The sequence below is a fragment of the Ranitomeya variabilis genome, chromosome 4, assembly GCF_051348905.1.
Source record: "Ranitomeya variabilis isolate aRanVar5 chromosome 4, aRanVar5.hap1, whole genome shotgun sequence".
Classification (NCBI taxonomy): Eukaryota; Metazoa; Chordata; class Amphibia; order Anura; family Dendrobatidae; genus Ranitomeya; species Ranitomeya variabilis.
Window position 1 is genome coordinate 204,399,829 of NC_135235.1, and position 19,205 is coordinate 204,419,033.

Sequence of the window (19,205 nt, forward strand, 5' to 3'; positions counted from 1 at the left end):
CTGCAGCCATGGGAGCACATTTAGACCACAAGGCTGCTCACAGTAGCACGAGCAACATGCAGCCTGGCATTGGGCTGAAAAGGTCTCCTGTTTCTGCGAATGGTGCTCATACCCTATACTGAATAAATCAAGAGTTTTTTTTTAATTTAGTTTCCATATTTTAGTTTCCCTATCTCCATCTTATTATTTTCATAGTTCCATGACTTTTGGTTATTGGTGTTGCAATATCGATGTAAGGAGTGTACAATTATTCATCATACCTTCCCAGATCTTTGTTTCCTCTATCCTTTCCATTTTTGCCAGTCTTCAGTCTATCACTCCAAATATCATTCATTTGTACCTGCTCTGCCGAAAAAAGCTATGACTCCTAGTGCAGCGCCCCAGAGTCCTGGTCGTTGCAGTACTGTGGCTCCGCCACTATGGGGAGCTATGGTGCGTCTGATGGCACTGAAGGAGTTCATCTGATCAGGTATCACAGACACCAATACATTTCACAGTCGGGCCTCCGGGGGGAGCTAAGGGTGCTATTCATTAGGCCACTCCCCACCATAGTGGGTAAACTGGGGGTCAGGCAGGAAGTTAGATCAGAAAGCTGACTGGGTTGGAACCAGGCAACACCTTGTGGCAGAGGGTGTTGTGGGGGAAGATACAGTAGGGTCTCTGTCAGGGGTGGGATCCTGACAGAGGCTTGGCAACAAGAAAGAACGTAACGGGACCGTGCCTGCTCCGGGTAGCGGCAGTCCCCAAGAAAGGATTAGAAGCGAGATAGATTGTGCTGAGTGAGAAACGAGATCACGCAAAGGAGACATACCAGTAGGAGTCGTGCTGTAAGACCGAAGCAACATCCTACTGAGGCGCACTACCGGTGGCCGGAACGCCGAGGGAGTAGAATAATATTCAGCTTCAAGCAATACTCCAAACCGCGGCAGGGCAGTCAGTCTAAGGCGGGCTGTCTAACACATATCACCTATGCAGTCTTGGGGGGCAACTTGTGGAGAGGGGCAACTCTAGGGTCCCGGAAGAGCTCCGAACCTACCCGTCAAACGGGTGCCGTCCCAACCAGAACATCAGGGAGGGACGGAGGATTAGCAGAACATCATCTAATCGAGTTGTGAGGGAACTTAAGAAACAGACACAACAGTTGTGGGGACTTTCCGTAAGCACAGCAGGGAAGGACCACAACACATAGCGCTAGAAGGAAGGCACCGATTTCCACCTGTGAAGAGAACTCTGGAGGTGCCATTGGACCGGCCGGACTTGCGCAGCCTGGTGAACCGTGTTCCGGACTGAGGACTCAGAGATCTTCAGTAAAGAGGTAAAGAGACTGCAACCTGGTGTCCTCGTTATTTACTGCACCGCACCACCACAGCATCCCCCACCATCATCCACACCTATTATCCACTGTGCGCCCCCACGGCAGGGTCACGGACCGGGGCCTAGCCGCCGTGACAACCCCAGAGCAGAGACTCAGAGGCCCGGTACCGGGTACCCCTCGGCCCTGCGGCGGGTGGGGGGCGCCACAACTTGGCGTCACGAACAGGATCTACTTAAGCCTGAAGAATCAGGTCATGTGTGCCTTGGAACTGTGATTTACTGTGCTTGGACTGTACTTTATTGAGAGACTGTGTGCTGCGCCATTTACCGCCAAAATCTGCCGCCATTACAGCGCTGAAGAGAGCGCAGGAGAAGAGGAGGGGCGTGGAGTAGGCGTAGGCAAGCTGGAGAGCGCGAACAACAATGGCCGCCCAGTCTAAATATTTCTGTGTCCTGAGGACGTGTCCGTCAACAGCTGAGGTCCGCCTCCTGATCCTGGTTGGAGGGTGGAGACCATGGGGACGGGGACGCCCACGAAAGAGACCGCGGGAAGAAGACACTGGAGAGGAAATAAAGATGGCGACGCCGGAGGCACCGCGCGGGAATGGTCGAACCCGGAGAGAGGCTGGACAGCCCGAGGTGGCCCAGGGTACGCCGTCACTGTGAGAGCTGACCCTTACAGAACCAACGATGGGCCGACCTCCCCGGCCGCCGTCGGAGGAGCGTATGGCCGCGGCCGAAGCCCGGCGGATCGCTGCCCGCCTGGAGGCCGATGCCCGCGTGATTGCTCGGCTGGGCCAGCCCACGGAGGTCCGCTTGGCTCCAGTGTCCCCTGCTCCTCCCAACCCGGTCGCGGCTGAAAGTGCGCTGCAGATACAGGGCCTGAAGCTTATGCCTGAGGCCGAACACCTGCGGCGCCTGATGGCTGCATGGCGAGCCCGACCACAACCGGCGACCCAGGTGGATCTAACCACCGTTGCGGAGCCCCCCTTGTCCCACTGGGGTGTAGTGGTCTCCTTCAACCCCCGACATGGACGCGGGGTTATCCAGGAGATCGGGGAGCCGCTACAAGTCCACGTGGACCGAGAGGAGGTGGAACCTTGCAGTGGAAGGTTTGATCGCGACCTGGAGCCGGGTGACGCCGTCACGTACACCAGGTGGAGGAGAGCAACCGGCGAAGCGGGCTGGATGGCGCGGGACGTCCAGCGGTGCGTCGAGCTCCAGGCCGCCGCTGCAATCCCCGAAGATGGACCTCCCGCCGAAAAGACCACAGAACCTGATCCTGTGGAACAGCGGAGCAACCGGACCCACCGTGTACCTTGGGGGCATGCCGGAGCTTCGGTGAAAAGAACATCCCGGCGAGGGATCCTGTCGTTGTTGGGGCGGGACCCGATCCTTGAACCAGCAGGACGACCCGTTGGCCTGGTGATGCCCGGGAGGAAACCACCTTCCTCCCCGAAGAACGAGTAAGCATAATGCTTTAAAGATGTACATAGTTTTTTAACTGTTTGTCTCCTGATTTTTGCTGTTGAACCCATCCAGGGTTAACTCTTAAGGGGATCCTTCTGTGGACCTGGGATCCCTATTGTTTTGCTTTTGTTTGATTTTTCTAAAGTTTTATTTGCACAAGTTTCTAGAACTGCTGAAATCATGAACAGTGCATGATCCGAACTTCTTGTATATAGTTGCACCTTATTAAAGGCGCTCCCTACTGGTTTTACTTAAAGAAGGACTCTTTGTGAAGATACCACACTGGAACCTTTGCTGAGTAAGGACTGGTAGCTTGCGAAGGCGTGCTACCTCATAGAGACTTGGTCCCCTCTTAAAGGGGATGTTCATTTGTTACGCTTAAACTGTGATATTGCTTAAGATAGGAAGCAATAATGTCTTGACCAAAGAAAGAGATGATAATGTTTACATGAGAAAGTTATATGTATTTAAATTAGTTAATTGTGAAGAAATACTGATGATGTTCTCTGAGAAGAAAAAGGTGACAGATAGAAGAAGGATGCAGTGGGCCCGTAGGGATAGATGTGGTGTCCAGCATGCATGATAGAAAGATAATGAGAAGGCTTAATGTTCAATAGAAAATGTTTTGATAATGTTGATAGATAGTTAGGATAGAAGGTAAACCCTGAGTCCTCATAGGAGTCATGTAGAGATGGCTCAGTGCTCTTAAACTGAAAGTAATGTTATGTTCTATACTGTGTATAGTAGTTGAAAAGGCAGTAGGCCCTGGCTGAACGGGGCGGTCCTGTAATTGAAAGGAGAGGCAGAAGGTCTGGTGCCGATAGGACAGGCGGTCCTGCAGATCTAAAGAAGGAGAATGAAAAAGTTAAATTACCTTATAATGTGATTATAGGAAGGTCTTTAGTGGATACAGAGTGTATGTCCTTAAAGGCAATGTTAAATTATTATTCAACAATTTTGTACTTAGTAGAATACCCGGTTGGGTAACAGGAGTTATTTATAGCCTGTAATTTATAATGTTAACCATGTTTGTAACGTTCAAGTGTCCTTACCTCCCATAAAGGGAAGCCTGTTCAAGTATACTTATTGTTATTGCACTCAACAAAACTGTATGTCTTTTTGCTAACTTGTATTGTTGTTTTCTTCCCAGTCCCGGAGTACTGTGTTTAACCAGGGGGGAGTGCAGCGCCCCAGAGTCCTGGTCGTTGCAGTACTGTGGCTCCGCCACTATGGGGAGCTATGGTGCGTCTGATGGCACTGAAGGAGTTCATCTGATCAGGTATCATAGACACCAATACATTTCACAGCCGGGCCTCCGGGGGGAGCTAAGGGTGCTATTCATTAGGCCACTCCCCACCATAGTGGGTAAACTGGGGGTCAGGCAGGAAGTTAGATCAGAAAGCTGACTGGGTTGGAACCAGGCAACACCTTGTGGCAGAGGGTGTTGTGGGGGAAGATACAGTAGGGTCTCTGTCAGGGGTGGGATCCTGACAGAGGCTTGGCAACAAGAAAGAACGTAATGGGACCGTGCCTGCTCCGGGTAGCGGCAGTCCCCAAGAAAGGATTAGAAGCGAGATAGATTGTGCTGAGTGAGAAACGAGATCACGCAAAGGAGACATACCAGTAGGAGTCGTGCTGTAAGACCGAAGCAACATCCTACTGAGGCGCACTACCGGTGGCCGGAACGCCGAGGGAGTAGAATAATATTCAGCTTCAAGCAATACTCCAAACCGCGGCAGGGCAGTCAGTCTAAGGCGGGCTGTCTAACACATATCACCTATGCAGTCTTGGGGGCCAACTTGTGGAGAGGGGCGACTCTAGGGTCCCGGAAGAGCTCCGAGCCTACCCGTCAAACGGGTGCCGTCCCAACCAGAACATCAGGGAGGGACGGAGGATTAGCAGAACATCATCTAATTGAGTTGTGAGGGAACTTAAGAAACAGACACAACAGTTGTGGGGACTTTCTGTGAGCACAGCAGGGAAGGACCACAACACATAGCGCTAGAAGGAAGGCACCGATTTCCACCTGTGAAGAGAACTCTGGAGGTGCCATTGGACCGGCCGGACTTGCGCAGCCTGGTGAACCGTGTTCCGGACTGAGGACTCAGAGATCTTCAGTAAAGAGGTAAAGAGACTGCAACCTGGTGTCCTCGTTATTTACTGCACCGCACCACCACAGCATCCCCCACCATCATCCACACCTATTATCCACTGTGCGCCCCCACGGCAGGGTCACGGACCGGGGCCTAGCCGCCGTGACAACCCCAGAGCAGAGACTCAGAGGCCCGGTACCGGGTACCCCTCGGCCCTGCGGCGGGTGGGGGGCGCCACACCTAGTCTTGTTTTGAGTGCACGTCATTTCGTAGACTTGTGTCATTTCTTCAATGTTTCATAAAAGCAGAAAAAAAGTGCAAAGAATTCTAACATGTTGGACTTTTCGTAGCAATCATAAAACATGAGACTTAGGGTAGGGTCACATGACCGATTTTCTCCACATCCGAGAAAACAGTGCGATCATTAGTGGCGTCAGTTCTTCTCGGATGAAAAGAGAAAAAAAAGTTTCCCCACCTTCTCCTTCCTGTCAGTTCATGAAAATCGAACCACACTCGGATAAGCTCTAAGTTTGGAACGAAATAACGAAAAATGCTCCTTAAGAGACCAGAAATACATTTATTGTTGGATTTGAGACTTGTAACACTTCACATAAAATAAATAAATATATGTCCCTTTATCTTTTCCCAAAAAACAAAATGGAGGGATAATGTGTGACCCACGGTAGGTAACATATTTGTTCTACTACTCAAATTTTGATGTCAATTATCCTTATTTTGATCCATCTCCTTGAAAGAGACCCGGAGGAGTCAGCATCAATAAATAGTCTGCATTATGACGACCTTCTAAGAAAGAATTCTTCTTGGACAAGGCATCTTCTATGATTTCCTCAGAAGGAATTATTTTGAAAGCTCTGTCTCAGAATGGTGTTCAGGAGGTAGAAATCATTAATGGGGCAATGGAATATGGTGCTGGCGGGTGGCTCACTAGCCATCGTCCTGGCATTCAGAAGAGTCCCACAAAGACTCCAAGGCATGACCATCCCGAACGCCGGTGAATGCCACCAACCACATTTTCTTTTAACTGTGATTTCAAATGTCCTTGTGTTATAGAAATGTTACCCAATGTAGAGAGAAGTCCAGTGCTAAGCTTCCTATTCCATGGTGTTTGGAAGTTTTCATTCTATTCGAATATGTTGGCGACAGTCCTGCGGAAACACAGACACCAAAGTAAGATCATGAAACGAACCAGAGCCAATTATTATGTTTAAGGGCCTCATACAGATGGTCATCTATTGGGCATGAGGGCCTCCCGACTCTTCCCCAACAGATGATGACGAAGGAGAGAAGTATCTGGCACTTTGGGTTCTGATGGTCAATCCTTTTGTTCTCCAGGAGATAAGCCACTGCCATAGGAGTGTGGCAGCAACTGTCCCTTAGAGAACACAGGAGAAATTGGCCACGCCAACCGTTCCTGTGTATAGGGGAGTCGGGAGACATAGCTGTCGGCCAACTTATCGTTCCTCCAACAGCTGTCCAATATTTATAGGGGAAAAGACAAATGAAAGACACGATATTTCCGGGTGCTGCCGTAATCCAAGAGAGACGGGATAACCAGAGGATTGGATAAGAAGGACTACAGGTCCTTCTCAAAAAATTAGCATATAGTGTTAAATTTCATTATTTACCATAATGTAATGATTACAATTAAACTTTCATATACTATAGATTCATTATCCACCAACTGAAATTTGTCAGGTCTTTTATTGTTTTAATACTGATGATTTTGGCATACAACTCCTGATAACCCAAAAAACCTGTCTCAATAAATTAGCATATTTCACCCGACCAATCAAATAAAAGTGTTTTTTAATACCAAACAAAAAAACCATCAAATAATAATGTTCAGTTATGCACTCAATACTTGGTCGGGAATCCTTTGGCAGAAATGACTGCTTCAATGCGGCGTGGCATGGAGGCAATCAGCCTGTGACACTGCTGAGATGTTATGGAGGCCCAGGATGCTTCAATAGCGGCCTTAAGCTCATCCAGAGTGTTGGGTCTTGCGTCTCTCAACTTTCTCTTCACAATATCCCACAGATTCTCTATGGGGTTCAGGTCAGGAGAGTTGGCAGGCCAATTGAGCACAGTAATACCATGGTCAGTAAACCATTTACCAGTGGTTTTGGCACTGTGAGCAGGTGCCAGGTCGTGCTGAAAAATGAAATCTTCATCTCCATAAAGCATTTCAGCCGATGGAAGCATGAAGTGCTCCAAAATCTCCTGATAGCTAGCTGCATTGACCCTGCCCTTGATGAAACACAGTGGACCAACACCAGCAGCTGACATGGCACCCCACACCATCACTGACTGTGGGTACTTGACACTGGACTTCAGGCATTTTGGCATTTCCTTCTCCCCAGTCTTCCTCCAGACTCTGGCACCTTGATTTCCGAATGACATGCAAAATTTGCTTTCATCAGAAAAAAGTACTTGGGACCACTTAGCAACAGTCCAGTGCTGCTTCTCTGTAGCCCATTTCCTGCACACGCCTGTGCACGGTGGCTCTGGATGTTTCCACACCAGACTCAGTCCACTGCTTCCTCAGGTTCCGGTCACCTCTTCTCGTTGTACAGCGTTTTCTGCCACATTGTTTCCTTCCAACAGACTTACCATTGAGGTGCCTTGATACAGCACTCTGGGAACAGCCTATTTGTTGAGAAATTTCTTTCTGGGTCTTACCCTCTTGCTTGAGGGTGTCAATGATGGCCTTCTTGACATCTGTCAGGTCGCTAGTCTTACCCATGATGGGGGTTTTGAGTAATGAACCAGGCAGGGAGTTTTTAAAAGCCTCAGGTATCTTTTGCATGTGTTTAGAGTTAATTAGTTGATTCAGAAGATTAGGGTAATAGGTCATTTAGAGAACCTTTTCTTGATATGCTAATTTATTGAGACAGGTTTTTTGGGTTATCAGGAGTTGTAGGCCAAAATCATCAGTATTAAAACAATAAAAGACCTGACAAATTTCAGTTGGTGGATAATGAATCTATAGTATATGAAAGTTTAATTGTAATCATTACATTATGGTAAATAATGAAATTTAACACTATATGCTAATTTTTTGAGAAGGACCTGTATATTGACATCGCATTTCAAAGTTGTTCTAAGTCCTTTGTACCTTAAAGGAAAACTAAACTTAAAAAATAAAATGTTCTAATTTTTTAACCATTGCTAAATAATTTGGTACAGGCACTCTGGGTACATAGCATGTTTTGGAGTCTGTACGCTGCTCGAATTCTCAGCTGATGACTTTTACCCCTTTAGTTCACTGAGAGGTGGAGGTCTCAAAAATGACGTTTCATCAATGAGCTTAGTAGGATTTTGCCACCACTAGGGGTTGATACGTATGGCATAGATATCTAGGTCAAATACACTAAAGAACTACAAAAGCGGAATTTGACAAAGAATCTGTGACATTAGCCAAAACAAATAGCCAAACAGTTTAATAGCATAGGTTATTGTAGGTGACTGATGGTCAACTTAGGTGTCACTCATATCATGGGGTTGTGAACAATCACATAATCTGCTTAGCATTTTAAAGGATCGCTACTGTCTAACTGGTTAATTTCAGATCCTGAGGGGTGGAATACTCAAGTGTCATGCCCCACCCCTGTTATCCTGCTCCACCCCTGAGGTTCTGCACTCGTTAATATAACACATGAAGCTTTGCCTTAGAGTCCTTTACATATATGATAGATGTCTAACTCAACCAGGACTAAACACAGACTTGCTAGATAGAGCAAGTATTATAAAATAAGGGCATGCTCCATATGATTAATATTCTGATCTGTAAAACCAACATGATGTAAAAGTCACTTACTGATACAGAGCTCCTGAGAGTTCATCTATGTAGCTCCCTGAAAAAAAATACAATCATACATGGTTATAAATTACACATTATACCATATAGATAATGCCTTAAAGAGAATTTGTCATTAGTAAAATGCTTACTGTTTAAAAAGCATATTCAAAATATTTTTTTCATTTTTTTTTATCCTGGAGATATTCCCCCCATATTATTATCAATAAAAATCCCTAATTATTGTTAATAGAAGCTCAGGCAACATGGCTGTCCCCACAATCATATACAGGAAAAAGAATAAAATAATCTACAATCAGAAAATCAAAACAGATTAAAAAAATATATATATTCCACTGTCTGGTGTTTGTTAATATATATTCTGAGAGCACCATAATCTAGAAACATAGACACTCATTCCTGTGATGTATCACTTACAAGGCTGTGCTTTTCTGTTTCAGTGTTTTATCAGCAGGAGATTATCACTAAAGGACCAGGTGTCTTGTGCCTCCTGGTCCCAGCCACACCCACACCACTGATTGACAGTTTTCTGTCAATATACAGCATACACAGAAAGCAGCCAATCAGTGGTGTGGGCATTGTTATACACAGCTCAGCATTTGAGCTATGCTAGATCTGAAGCAGAGAAAACTGTGATTGTATCACAACTGCTGCACCCAGTAAACCAAGTGATACATCGTTGGAATCGGGATCTCTGTCCCTACATCATGCTGCTGTCAGATTACATATACTAATGACAGATTCCATTTAATTAGGTATTCTCTGCCATATTATACACAGATGAAGCAGCCGCCAACTTTTCAGCCAACATCAGGATTGTCCACCAGCAGTGCGCTTACCCCAGGATATGTTTTTGCCTATATCTTCAGACTACATATAGTGCAATCGAATTGATTTAGATTTCTATATTGTTCATTCACTTTGCTTTTGGTTAATTCATAAACAATAAACTGATAACACTTCTATTTTTCTTGGCATTCTTACTTTGCAGTATTTTTTTTCCACACCCGCCTAAAACTTTTGCATAGTACCGTATATAGATATATTTTTACAGCATCCCCCTGTATAATTTAATTCCACTCCTAAGTGTAGTTAGCGCCATCTACAGGCAAGCGGTACCCCTACATCGGCTCATGACCGGCCTGAGAGCTAAAAATGTATTTATTAGTCGACAACGGGGTTTCGTTCGTGACGAGAAGGTGAAGGAGACAATTGCGCTAATGGGTTTCGTTTTTATATTTTCGCAGGATTTTGACTTCTAGCAATTAAAGAAATCTAATTAAAATAGCAAAGCGGTAATTTCTGCCAATTCATAGGGGATGTCTCCTGAGCATTCATTTTCATGTCAAGAATATGGATATTAGCTATTCCCGGAGAGGGCGAGGTTTCAAAGGCTGAAGATAAAACATTATTCTCTTTTCATGTGAATGATCCGACCTGCTGCACCTACGTGAGAATGTTCATATAGATGGAAATGAATTTTGCATAAATTAAAAAATTGTTATTTTTTTCCGCTTTTAACTTTTATGTGACTTTATAGACTCAAAAAGTGTTTCGCCAAAATTTTGCAAAATTTGCACCAAAAATTAATCCGTACATAAAATTCAGAACAGCATTTGTGAGGTCAGACCCTGATGTTAGAGAGAGGCTGGGCTCACAATTTCCGTTCCTGGATGAGGTTGAGGTCCAGGTTCTGTCCAGCCGGTCATGTTCTTCACCTTCCATGTCTTTGGGGACTTTGTGCACTGGGCATAGTCAATTGTCCAAGATATCTTGTGCTGAAAAATTAAGATTTCTCTTCTCTGGAACTAAGGAGTCTCAGCCGACCCCTGATAACAGCCCATAGTGTTATCCCTCCTCCACCATCTGTACAGTTGACACAATGCAGTCAGGGGGTAACGTCTTCCTGGTGTCACCAAACCCAGACTCCTCCATCAGATGCAGATAGAGAAGTGTGATAGTCACTGTATAGAACATGTTCCTTCCAGAATCCAGTGGTGGTGGATTCACATCACTCCATCCGATTCTCGGCATTGTGCTTGGTGATGTAAGACTGCATGCAGCTGCTCGGCCATGAAACTCCCGGCGGGGGGTGCAGTGTTTCTGCTGATGTTATACCAGAGGAGGTCTGGACTCTGCAGTTATGAAGTCAACAGAGCGTTCGTGACTTTTCTGCCCTCTGCTCCTCAGCCTCCCACTCTATAATGTTATAGGGTCTCCACTTCGTGGCCGAGTTGCTGCAGTTCCTTCTACTTCTCAATTATATAATTCACATGTGATGGAGGAAGGTTTAAGAGAGAGAAATGTCATGAACGGACTTGTTGCCCCGGTGTCTCCCATAACAGGACTGTGATGGTATCAGTGAGCTCCGCACCACCGGCCATTATGTCATATTAGTAAAGGCAGGCGGCATGGCGGGGGTTTGATGTTATACACTGGGGGTGAGGGGCCGAATGCTATACACTGGGGGCTGGAGGTCATACACTGATTGTGTGGGGCCGGAGGTAATACACCAGGTGGGTGAGGGGTCAGATGTTTTACACCTGTGGTGAGAGGCCAGATGTTATACACCGGGGTTGAGGGGCCGAAAGTTATACACGGGGGACGAAGGGCCGGAGGTTATGCACCAGGGATGAGGAGCTGGAGGTAATACAGCGGGGGCGAGGAGCTTGAGGTTATACTCCGGGGGCAAGGAGCGGGAGGTAGTACACCGGGGGCGAGGAGCTGGAGGTAAAACACCGGGGGCGAGGAGATGGAGGTTATATGCAGCGCCCCAGAGTCCTGGTCGTTGCAGTAATATTATTCTTTCACCAGGGGGAGTGATATTACATCTGATGGCAATAAAGGAGATCTTCTTACCAGGTATCACAAACCATACACCACACTTCACACTCCAGACCACCAGGGGGAGCCTTGCTCCTATTCACTAGGGCACTCCTCACAATTAGGTAAAACTGGTGGGCTTGATAGAAAGTTAGTCAGAAGCACACTGGGCTTCACCCAGGCAGTATCCGGACAGACGCTGACTGGGCTTCACCCAGGCAGCACCCTGTCAGGCAGACAGAGAGGAAGGAGGAACATCACAGAGCTGCAGAAAGAGAGGTCCCTGACAGGGGTGGGATCCTGTCAGAGGCCTAGACAGAAGGCCACGGAGTTGCGCCTGCCCCACGTGCGGCAGCATCCTAAGGAAGGACACGAAAGAGAATTGTATTGTAGCGGGTGAGAAACGAAGTCATAGCACAAGGAGAGAAAACCAGAGGGAGTTCTGCCCTGCAAAAGGCTGCCTCCTTCTGAGGCGCACAAGCCAGTGGCCGGAACACCGAGGGAGCAACAGTCTCTAAGCCTTGCTCCAGAGACCGGCAGGACAGTCAATTCCACGTTGGCTGCCCGACCATATACCCAGGAGGCACGGTGGCAACTTGTGGGGGCTGGGGCGTTGTAGGGTCCCTGTAAAAAGCCTCAGACCACCAGTCATACGGGTTTGTCCTATCCATACCATCTGGGGGACAGAGAGGAAGACATAACATCTAGAACATCTACAACAGTTGTGAGGACCTTACCGAGAAGCTCAGCAGGGAGGTACTACAACACACAGGCGCTAGAGGAAGGCTACTGATTTCCACCTGGATAAGGGGACTCTGGATTTGCCTTCAGACCGGCTGGACTAGGCCTACCCTGTGGTCCGTACCCTGGACTGTGGACACTGAAGCCTTCAGTAAAGGTAAAGAGACTGCAACCTTGTGTCCTTGTTCTTCACTGCGCCTCACACCATTCACCATCTACACTCTGGGAAGCCCTGGGGACATACTTCACCTGTGGGAAGGTATACCATCTAGCTGCCATTACATCACCCCAGCAGACCCCTAAGCAGCGTCTGTCACCCTGACCAAATACCACAGGTGGCGTCACGAACACTAAACAAACTTTTCCTTTTATTGGACGTCCCTCAAAGGGCCATGGAGCGGGTCGGGCCACCGTGACATCCCCTGAACTGAAGGACGAGGTACCGAGTACCCCATTGGCGAGGAGATGTAGGTTATACACCGGGGGCAATGAGCTGGAGGTTATACACCGAGGCGAGGAGCTGGAGGTAATACACCGGGGGCGAGGAGCTGGAGGTTATACACCGGGGGCGAGGAGCTGGAGATAGTACATAGGGGCAAGGAGCTGGAGGTTATACACTAGGGGCGAGGAGCTGGAGGTTATACACCGGGGGCGAGGAGCTGGAGGTTATACACCGGGGCGAGGAGCGGGAGGTAGTACTCAGGGGGCGAGGAGCAGGAGGTAGTACACAGGCGGCGAGGAGCCAGAGGTTATACATGGGGGGCGAGGAGCTGGAGGTAGTACACAGGGGGCGAGGAGCTGGAGGTTATACACAGGGGGCGAGGAGCTGAAGGTAGTACACAGGGGGCGAGGAGCTGGAGGTTATACACCGGGGCGAGGAGCTGGAGGTTATACACCGGGGGCGAGGAGCAGGAGGTAGTTCACAGGGAGCGAGGAGCTGGAGGTTATACACCGGGGGCGAGGAGCTGGAGGTAGTACACAGGGGGCAAGGAGCTGGAGGTTATACACCAGGGGCGAGGAGCTGAAGGGTATACACCGGGGGCGAGGAGCTGGAGGTTATACACCGGGGGCGAGGAGCGGGAGGTAGTACACAGGGGGCGAGGAGCAGGAGGTAGTACACAGGGGTCGAGGAGCCGGAGGTTATACACAGGGGGCGAGGAGCTGGAGGTTATACACAGGGGGCGAGGAGCTGGAGGTAGTACACAGGGGGCGAGGAGCTGGAGGTAGTACACAGGGGGGCAAGGAGCTGGAGGTAGTACACAGGGGGCGAGGAGCTGGAGGTAGTACACAGGGGACAAGGAGCTGGAGGTAATACACAGGGGGCAAGGAGCTGGAGGTAGTACACTGGGGGCAAGGAGCTGGAGGTTATACACAGGGGGTGAGGAGCTGGAGGTAGTACACAGGGGGCGAGGAGCTGGAGGTAGTACACAGGGGGCGAGGAGCTGGAGGTTATACACCAGGGCGAGGAGCTGGAGGTTTTACACCGGGGGCGAGGAGCTGGAGGTAGTACACAGGGGGCAAGAACCTGGAGGTTATACACCGGGGGCGAGGAGCTGGAGGTAGTACACCGGGGGCGAGGAGCTGGAGGTTATACACCGGGGGCGAGGAACGGGAGGTAGTACACAGGGGGCGAGGAGCAGGAGGTAGTACACAGGGGTCGAGGAGCCGGAGGTTATACACAGGGGGCGAGGAGCTGGAGGTTATACACAGGGGGCGAGGAGCTGGAGGTTATACACAGGGGGCGAGGAGCTGGAGGTAGTACACAGGGGGCGAGGAGCTGGAGGTAGTACACAGGGGACAAGGAGCTGGAGGTAATACACAGGGGGCAAGGAGCTGGAGGTAGTACACTGGGGGCAAGGAGCTGGAGGTTATACACCGGGGGCGAGGAGCGGGAGGTAGTACACAGGGGGTGAGGAGCTGGAGGTTATACACAGGGGGCGAGGAGCTGGAGGTAGTACACAGGGGCCGAGGAGCTGGAGGTAGTACACAGGGGGCGAGGAGCTGGAGGTTATACACCAGGGCGAGGAGCTGGAGGTTTTACACCGGGGGCGAGGAGCTGGAGGTAGTACACAGGGGGCAAGAACCTGGAGGTTATACACCGGGGGCGAGGAGCTGGAGGTAGTACACCGGGGGCGAGGAGCTGGAGGTTATACACCGGGGGCGAGGAACGGGAGGTAGTACACAGGGGGCGAGGAGCAGGAGGTAGTACACAGGGGTCGAGGAGCCGGAGGTTATACACAGGGGGCGAGGAGCTGGAGGTTATACACAGGGGGCGAGGAGCTGGAGGTTATACACAGGGGGCGAGGAGCTGGAGGTAGTACACAGGGGGCGAGGAGCTGGAGGTAGTACACAGGGGACAAGGAGCTGGAGGTAATACACAGGGGGCAAGGAGCTGGAGGTAGTACACTGGGGGCAAGGAGCTGGAGGTTATACACCGGGGGCGAGGAGCGGGAGGTAGTACACAGGGGGTGAGGAGCTGGAGGTTATACACAGGGGGCGAGGAGCTGGAGGTAGTACACAGGGGCCGAGGAGCTGGAGGTTATACACCGGGGGTGAGGAGCTGGAGGTAGTACACAGGGGACAAGGAGCTGGAGGTAATACACAGGGGGCAAGGAGCTGGAGGTAGTACACTGGGGGCAAGGAGCTGGAGGTTATACACCGGGAAAAAGGAGCTGGAGGTAGTACACAGGGGGCGAGGAGCTGGAGGTTATACACAGGGGGCGAGGAGCTGGAGGTAGTACACAGGGGCCGAGGAGCTGGAGGTTATACACCGGGGGTGAGGAGCTGGAGGTAGTGCAGCGCCCCAGAGTCCTGGTCATTGCAGTAATGTCGCTCTTCCACCAGGGGGAGTGATATTACGTCTGATGGTACTAAAGGAGTTCACCTTGCCAGGTATCACAAGTCACACACTACACTTCACACTCCAGTCCACCAGGGGGAGCCTTGTTTCTATCTATTAGGGCACTCCTCACACACGGGTAAAACTGGTGGGTTGGATAGGAAGTTAGTGAGAAGCTACCTGGGTTTGACCCAGAGAGGACCTGTCAGGCAGACAGGGGGAAAAGGAGGAATATCTGAGCTGCAGACAGAGGGTCCCTGTCAGGGGTGGGATCCTGATAGAGACCAAGCACGAGATAGAACATTACTGAGCTGCGCCTGCACCCATTGTGGCAGCATCCTAAGAAAGGACAAGAAAGGAATTGTATTGTGGAGAGTGAGAAACGAGATCACAGCACAAGGAGATAATACCGGGAGGAGTTCTGCCCCAAGATCGGCCGCCTCCTTCTCAGGCGCGTAGCCGGTGGCCGGAACACCAAGGGAGTAATAGGCTCTATGCATTACTTCAGAGACCGGCAGGACAGTCAATTCCAAGTTGGTTGCCCGACCTTAGTACCTATGAAGACACGGAGGCAAATTGTGGGAGAGGGGCGTCTCTAGGGTCCCTATAAATAAGCTCCAGGCCTACCCCGTCATACTGGTTGTCCTATCCATACCATCTGGGGGACAGAGAGAGAGAACATCAGAAACATACACGAAAGTTGTGAGGACTATCCCGTGGTGCTCAGCAGGGAGGTACTACAACACACAGGCGCTAGTAGGAAGGCTACTGATTTCCACCTGAACAAGGGAACTCTGGATGTGCCTTCGGACCGGCCGGACTCTGCCTACCCTGTGATCTGTGCTTTGGACTGTGGACGCTGAAGTCTTCAGTAAAAGGTAAAGAGACTGCAACCTTGTGTCTTCGTTATTCATTGCGCCGTACATCATCCACTATCACCACCTACACATCTGGGAAGCCCTGGGGATATGCTTCACCTGTGGGAAGGTATACCATCTAGCTGCCACTCCATCACCCCAGTGGACCCCTAAGCAGCGTCAGTCACCCTGACCGAATACCACAGGTGGCGTCACAAACACCGTACAAACTACACCTTTAATTGGACGTCCCTCGGAAGGGCCACGGACCGGGTCGGGCCACCGTGACATCCCCAGAACTGAGAGGGACCCGGTACCGAGTACCCCATTGCCCTACACGTGGGGGCACTCCAGGTAGTACCCAGGGGGCGAGGAGCTGGAGGTTATACACCGGGGGCGAGGAGCTGGAGGTAATACACCGGGGGCGAGGAGCAGGAGGTTATACACTGGGGGCGCGGAGCTGGAGGTTACAGAACAAGGGTGGGGCATACCTCCCAACTTTTGAAGAACAGAAGAAGGGACACATTTTGGCCACATCCCAATCCACACTCATTTACCACTTCTTTCTACCCTGGCAGGAGGAGATGTCAGAGGGGTGCTGGCAGTGAGATTCCTGAGACTGCAGGATGTAGACCCAAATCCGTGACTGTCCGCTGTATCCTAGAAAGTTGGGACTAGAGATGAGCGGATGGATTCCCGAGTATGTGGTCCAGTGTCCAGGGCAGTGGTACTTGTTGGCTGGATGGGAGGCTGCAAATTTCTAACCATCCGGCGTCCCCAGCGCGGCTTTTGATTAGTCCGGGCAGCGAGACGTCATCTGTGCGTCCTGCTCATCTCTAGTTGGGACATGTGGATTATCTTTTGTTCCTTCATTCACAGTCGGAGCCGCCAGAACGTTCTCATCTTTATGTAGCTTCACTATACAACTTCTGGCTTTTTTGTGTCTTTAAGGCCATATTCACAGGTTGCAGAAATACTGTGGGGGTTTTTTTCTGCAGATATTCTCACCAAACTACAAGATAATAATCTTCTCTGATTATTGCTGCATTGTTATGCCTTCCCCCCCCATTTTTTGATGCATTTTTGGTGCAGATGTGAAGCCACGTTTTTTTTTAGTACAGAAAAGCTTTGATTCTGCACTTAAAAAAGTAACTGCGTTTTTTATATGCATTTTTTAGGCTCATAGAAGATTCCAGAGGAAAAAAGCACAAAAAACGCACAGTACAGTAGCGTCTTTGGACCACAGGGGTGCAGTTTTCACGAAATCACATCCACTTTGCTTGGACAGCAGAATTTCTGTGCAACAAAAAAGCAGCAGAAAATATGCAGCATTTCCACTACATGTGAACACGGTCCAAATTTCCAAGCAAAGTGGATGTGATTTCATGAAAAAAAAGATAAAGTCTAAACATAAGATAAAAGATAAAGACTCTGCTGAACTCTGCGGTTTTGGTGCCTTTTTTCTCTATAGGTTTCTTATGCAAAAAAGCATGAACAAAAAAACGCTTACATTTTTAAAAGCAAAATCAAAGCTTTTCTGTACTATTAATAAAGAGTAAAAATCTCTCCTTCATATCTGCCCCCAAATCGCATCAAATAAGGGGGGAAATACATAAAAGTAACGCCGCAAACATGTAATAATCAGAGTAGATTGTTATTGCGTTGTCTGGTGCGGACACCTGCAAAAAAAAGCAGCAGAAATAACGCAGCATTTACTTTACGTGTGAACACAGTATCAGCATTATAGGTTTATTAATTTTTTTATGGGTTTAATAGAGAAAAAATATAACTCATGCTATTTTATACGTCATTTATGGATTCCTGTAAATAAACTGATCGCTGTGTTGTGCAAGTCGTTACGATTACAGGGTGCAATGCAGGTAGGTGCAGGTTCCACTAGATGGCAGTAGAGTGGAAGCAGGACTGCACCTAAACAGAGCTGGGCTGCAGTGCAGCAGTGAGGCTACCACCAGAGGCAGCAGGATAGTCAAACAAGCCGGGTCAGATCCTAGACTGTAGTGCAGTACCAAAGGAATAAGCAAACTCACGGTCAGAGACAAGCCAGGGGGTCAGTGACGGTCAGGAACGGATAAGCTAAAAGACAGAAGCAGGTCAGGATACAAGCCAAGTCAAAACCAGGGAGTCAGCACACTACAGGGAACATTGAGTCAAGACGCGAATAGGGGAATACAGAGACACTTATTCAGACAGCAACGCAGCAGGACAAATCAGAGCAATCAGAGTCAGCTACAGCAGCACTAGGCAAAAACTATAGCTGACATCGCCTGCAGGAAGCAGATGTGATAAATAGCGAACCTGAGCCCAGACTGAGGGTGGGAAAGGTTAACTCTTGACATGACCAGAATGGGAAAAAGGGAAAACAGGACTCAAAACTTGGTCTGGATCATGACACAGGGACAACAAATATATCTGTTATTTGAGCATTAAAAATGAAAAGAAAAGAAAAAATGACATTTTTGTAATTGCTTTTTATTAGTCTTTCTACTTTTATAGGACAAAAAAAATCGGACTTTTTCTTCACCTCTAGTATACAGGAAACCTAGAAATACATTGTTATATACAATGTATCTCTATGGACATGTATTGTATAATCTACTTCTGGGTACACTGCCTGCAATACAGGTCAATATTACCAAATTCTCCTATGTTTATAATTATGGGCTGTTGCTCATAGATAGAGCTGCAGCCTGCGAACATGTGGAGATACCCAATCACAGGAGAAGTGAATAATTTAATTTACTTTATGCACTTGTCATGATCCAGACCGGGTTTTCAGTCCTGTCTTCCCCTTTTTCCGGTCTAGTCATGCCAGGGGTAAACTTTCTCAGCCTCAGTCTGGTCTCAGGTTTGCTATTTATCCCCGATGTGTCCTGCAGACCATGTCAATTATAGTTTCTGCCTACAGTGTAAGTAGCTGACCCCGTTTGCCTTGATTTGCCCTGCTGCTTGCTTACTGAACCCATGTCTGTTTATATCCTCTTCCGTTTCCGACTCTGTGTTCCCCTTCCGTGTATTGACTTACCGGTTTTGACTCGGCTTGGACTCTGACCTGTTGTTTTGTCTCTTTGTCTTTGGCATATCTGCTCCTGACTGTTACTGACCCATTTGGCTTGTTATTGACTCTCTGCTTATTCCCTTTGTATTGCGCTACAGTCTTATATCGACCCGGCTTGTTTTGACTATTCTGCTGCCACTTGGTGGTGGCCTCG

The 19,205-nt window shown here is 48.8% G+C and overlaps 1 protein-coding gene across 4 annotated transcripts in view; it reads right to left on the reverse strand.

Annotated features, from left to right (window-relative positions):
* Window positions 1-5,434: 5,434 nt before the first annotated feature.
* The window catches only part of LOC143770255 (uncharacterized), a 30,941-nt gene continuing 17,170 nt past the window's right edge, over window positions 5,435-19,205 (reverse strand). For all 4 annotated transcript variants that reach the window (XM_077259718.1, XM_077259717.1, XM_077259716.1 and 1 more), the window contains exons 5-6: window positions 8,716-8,752; window positions 5,435-6,043 (exon numbers count right to left, since the gene is read on the reverse strand). In XM_077259718.1, coding sequence (XP_077115833.1) covers window positions 6,019-6,043; window positions 8,716-8,752 — 62 coding nt within the window. In that variant the 3' untranslated portion in view covers window positions 5,435-6,018. The remainder of the gene's footprint in view (window positions 6,044-8,715; window positions 8,753-19,205) is intronic.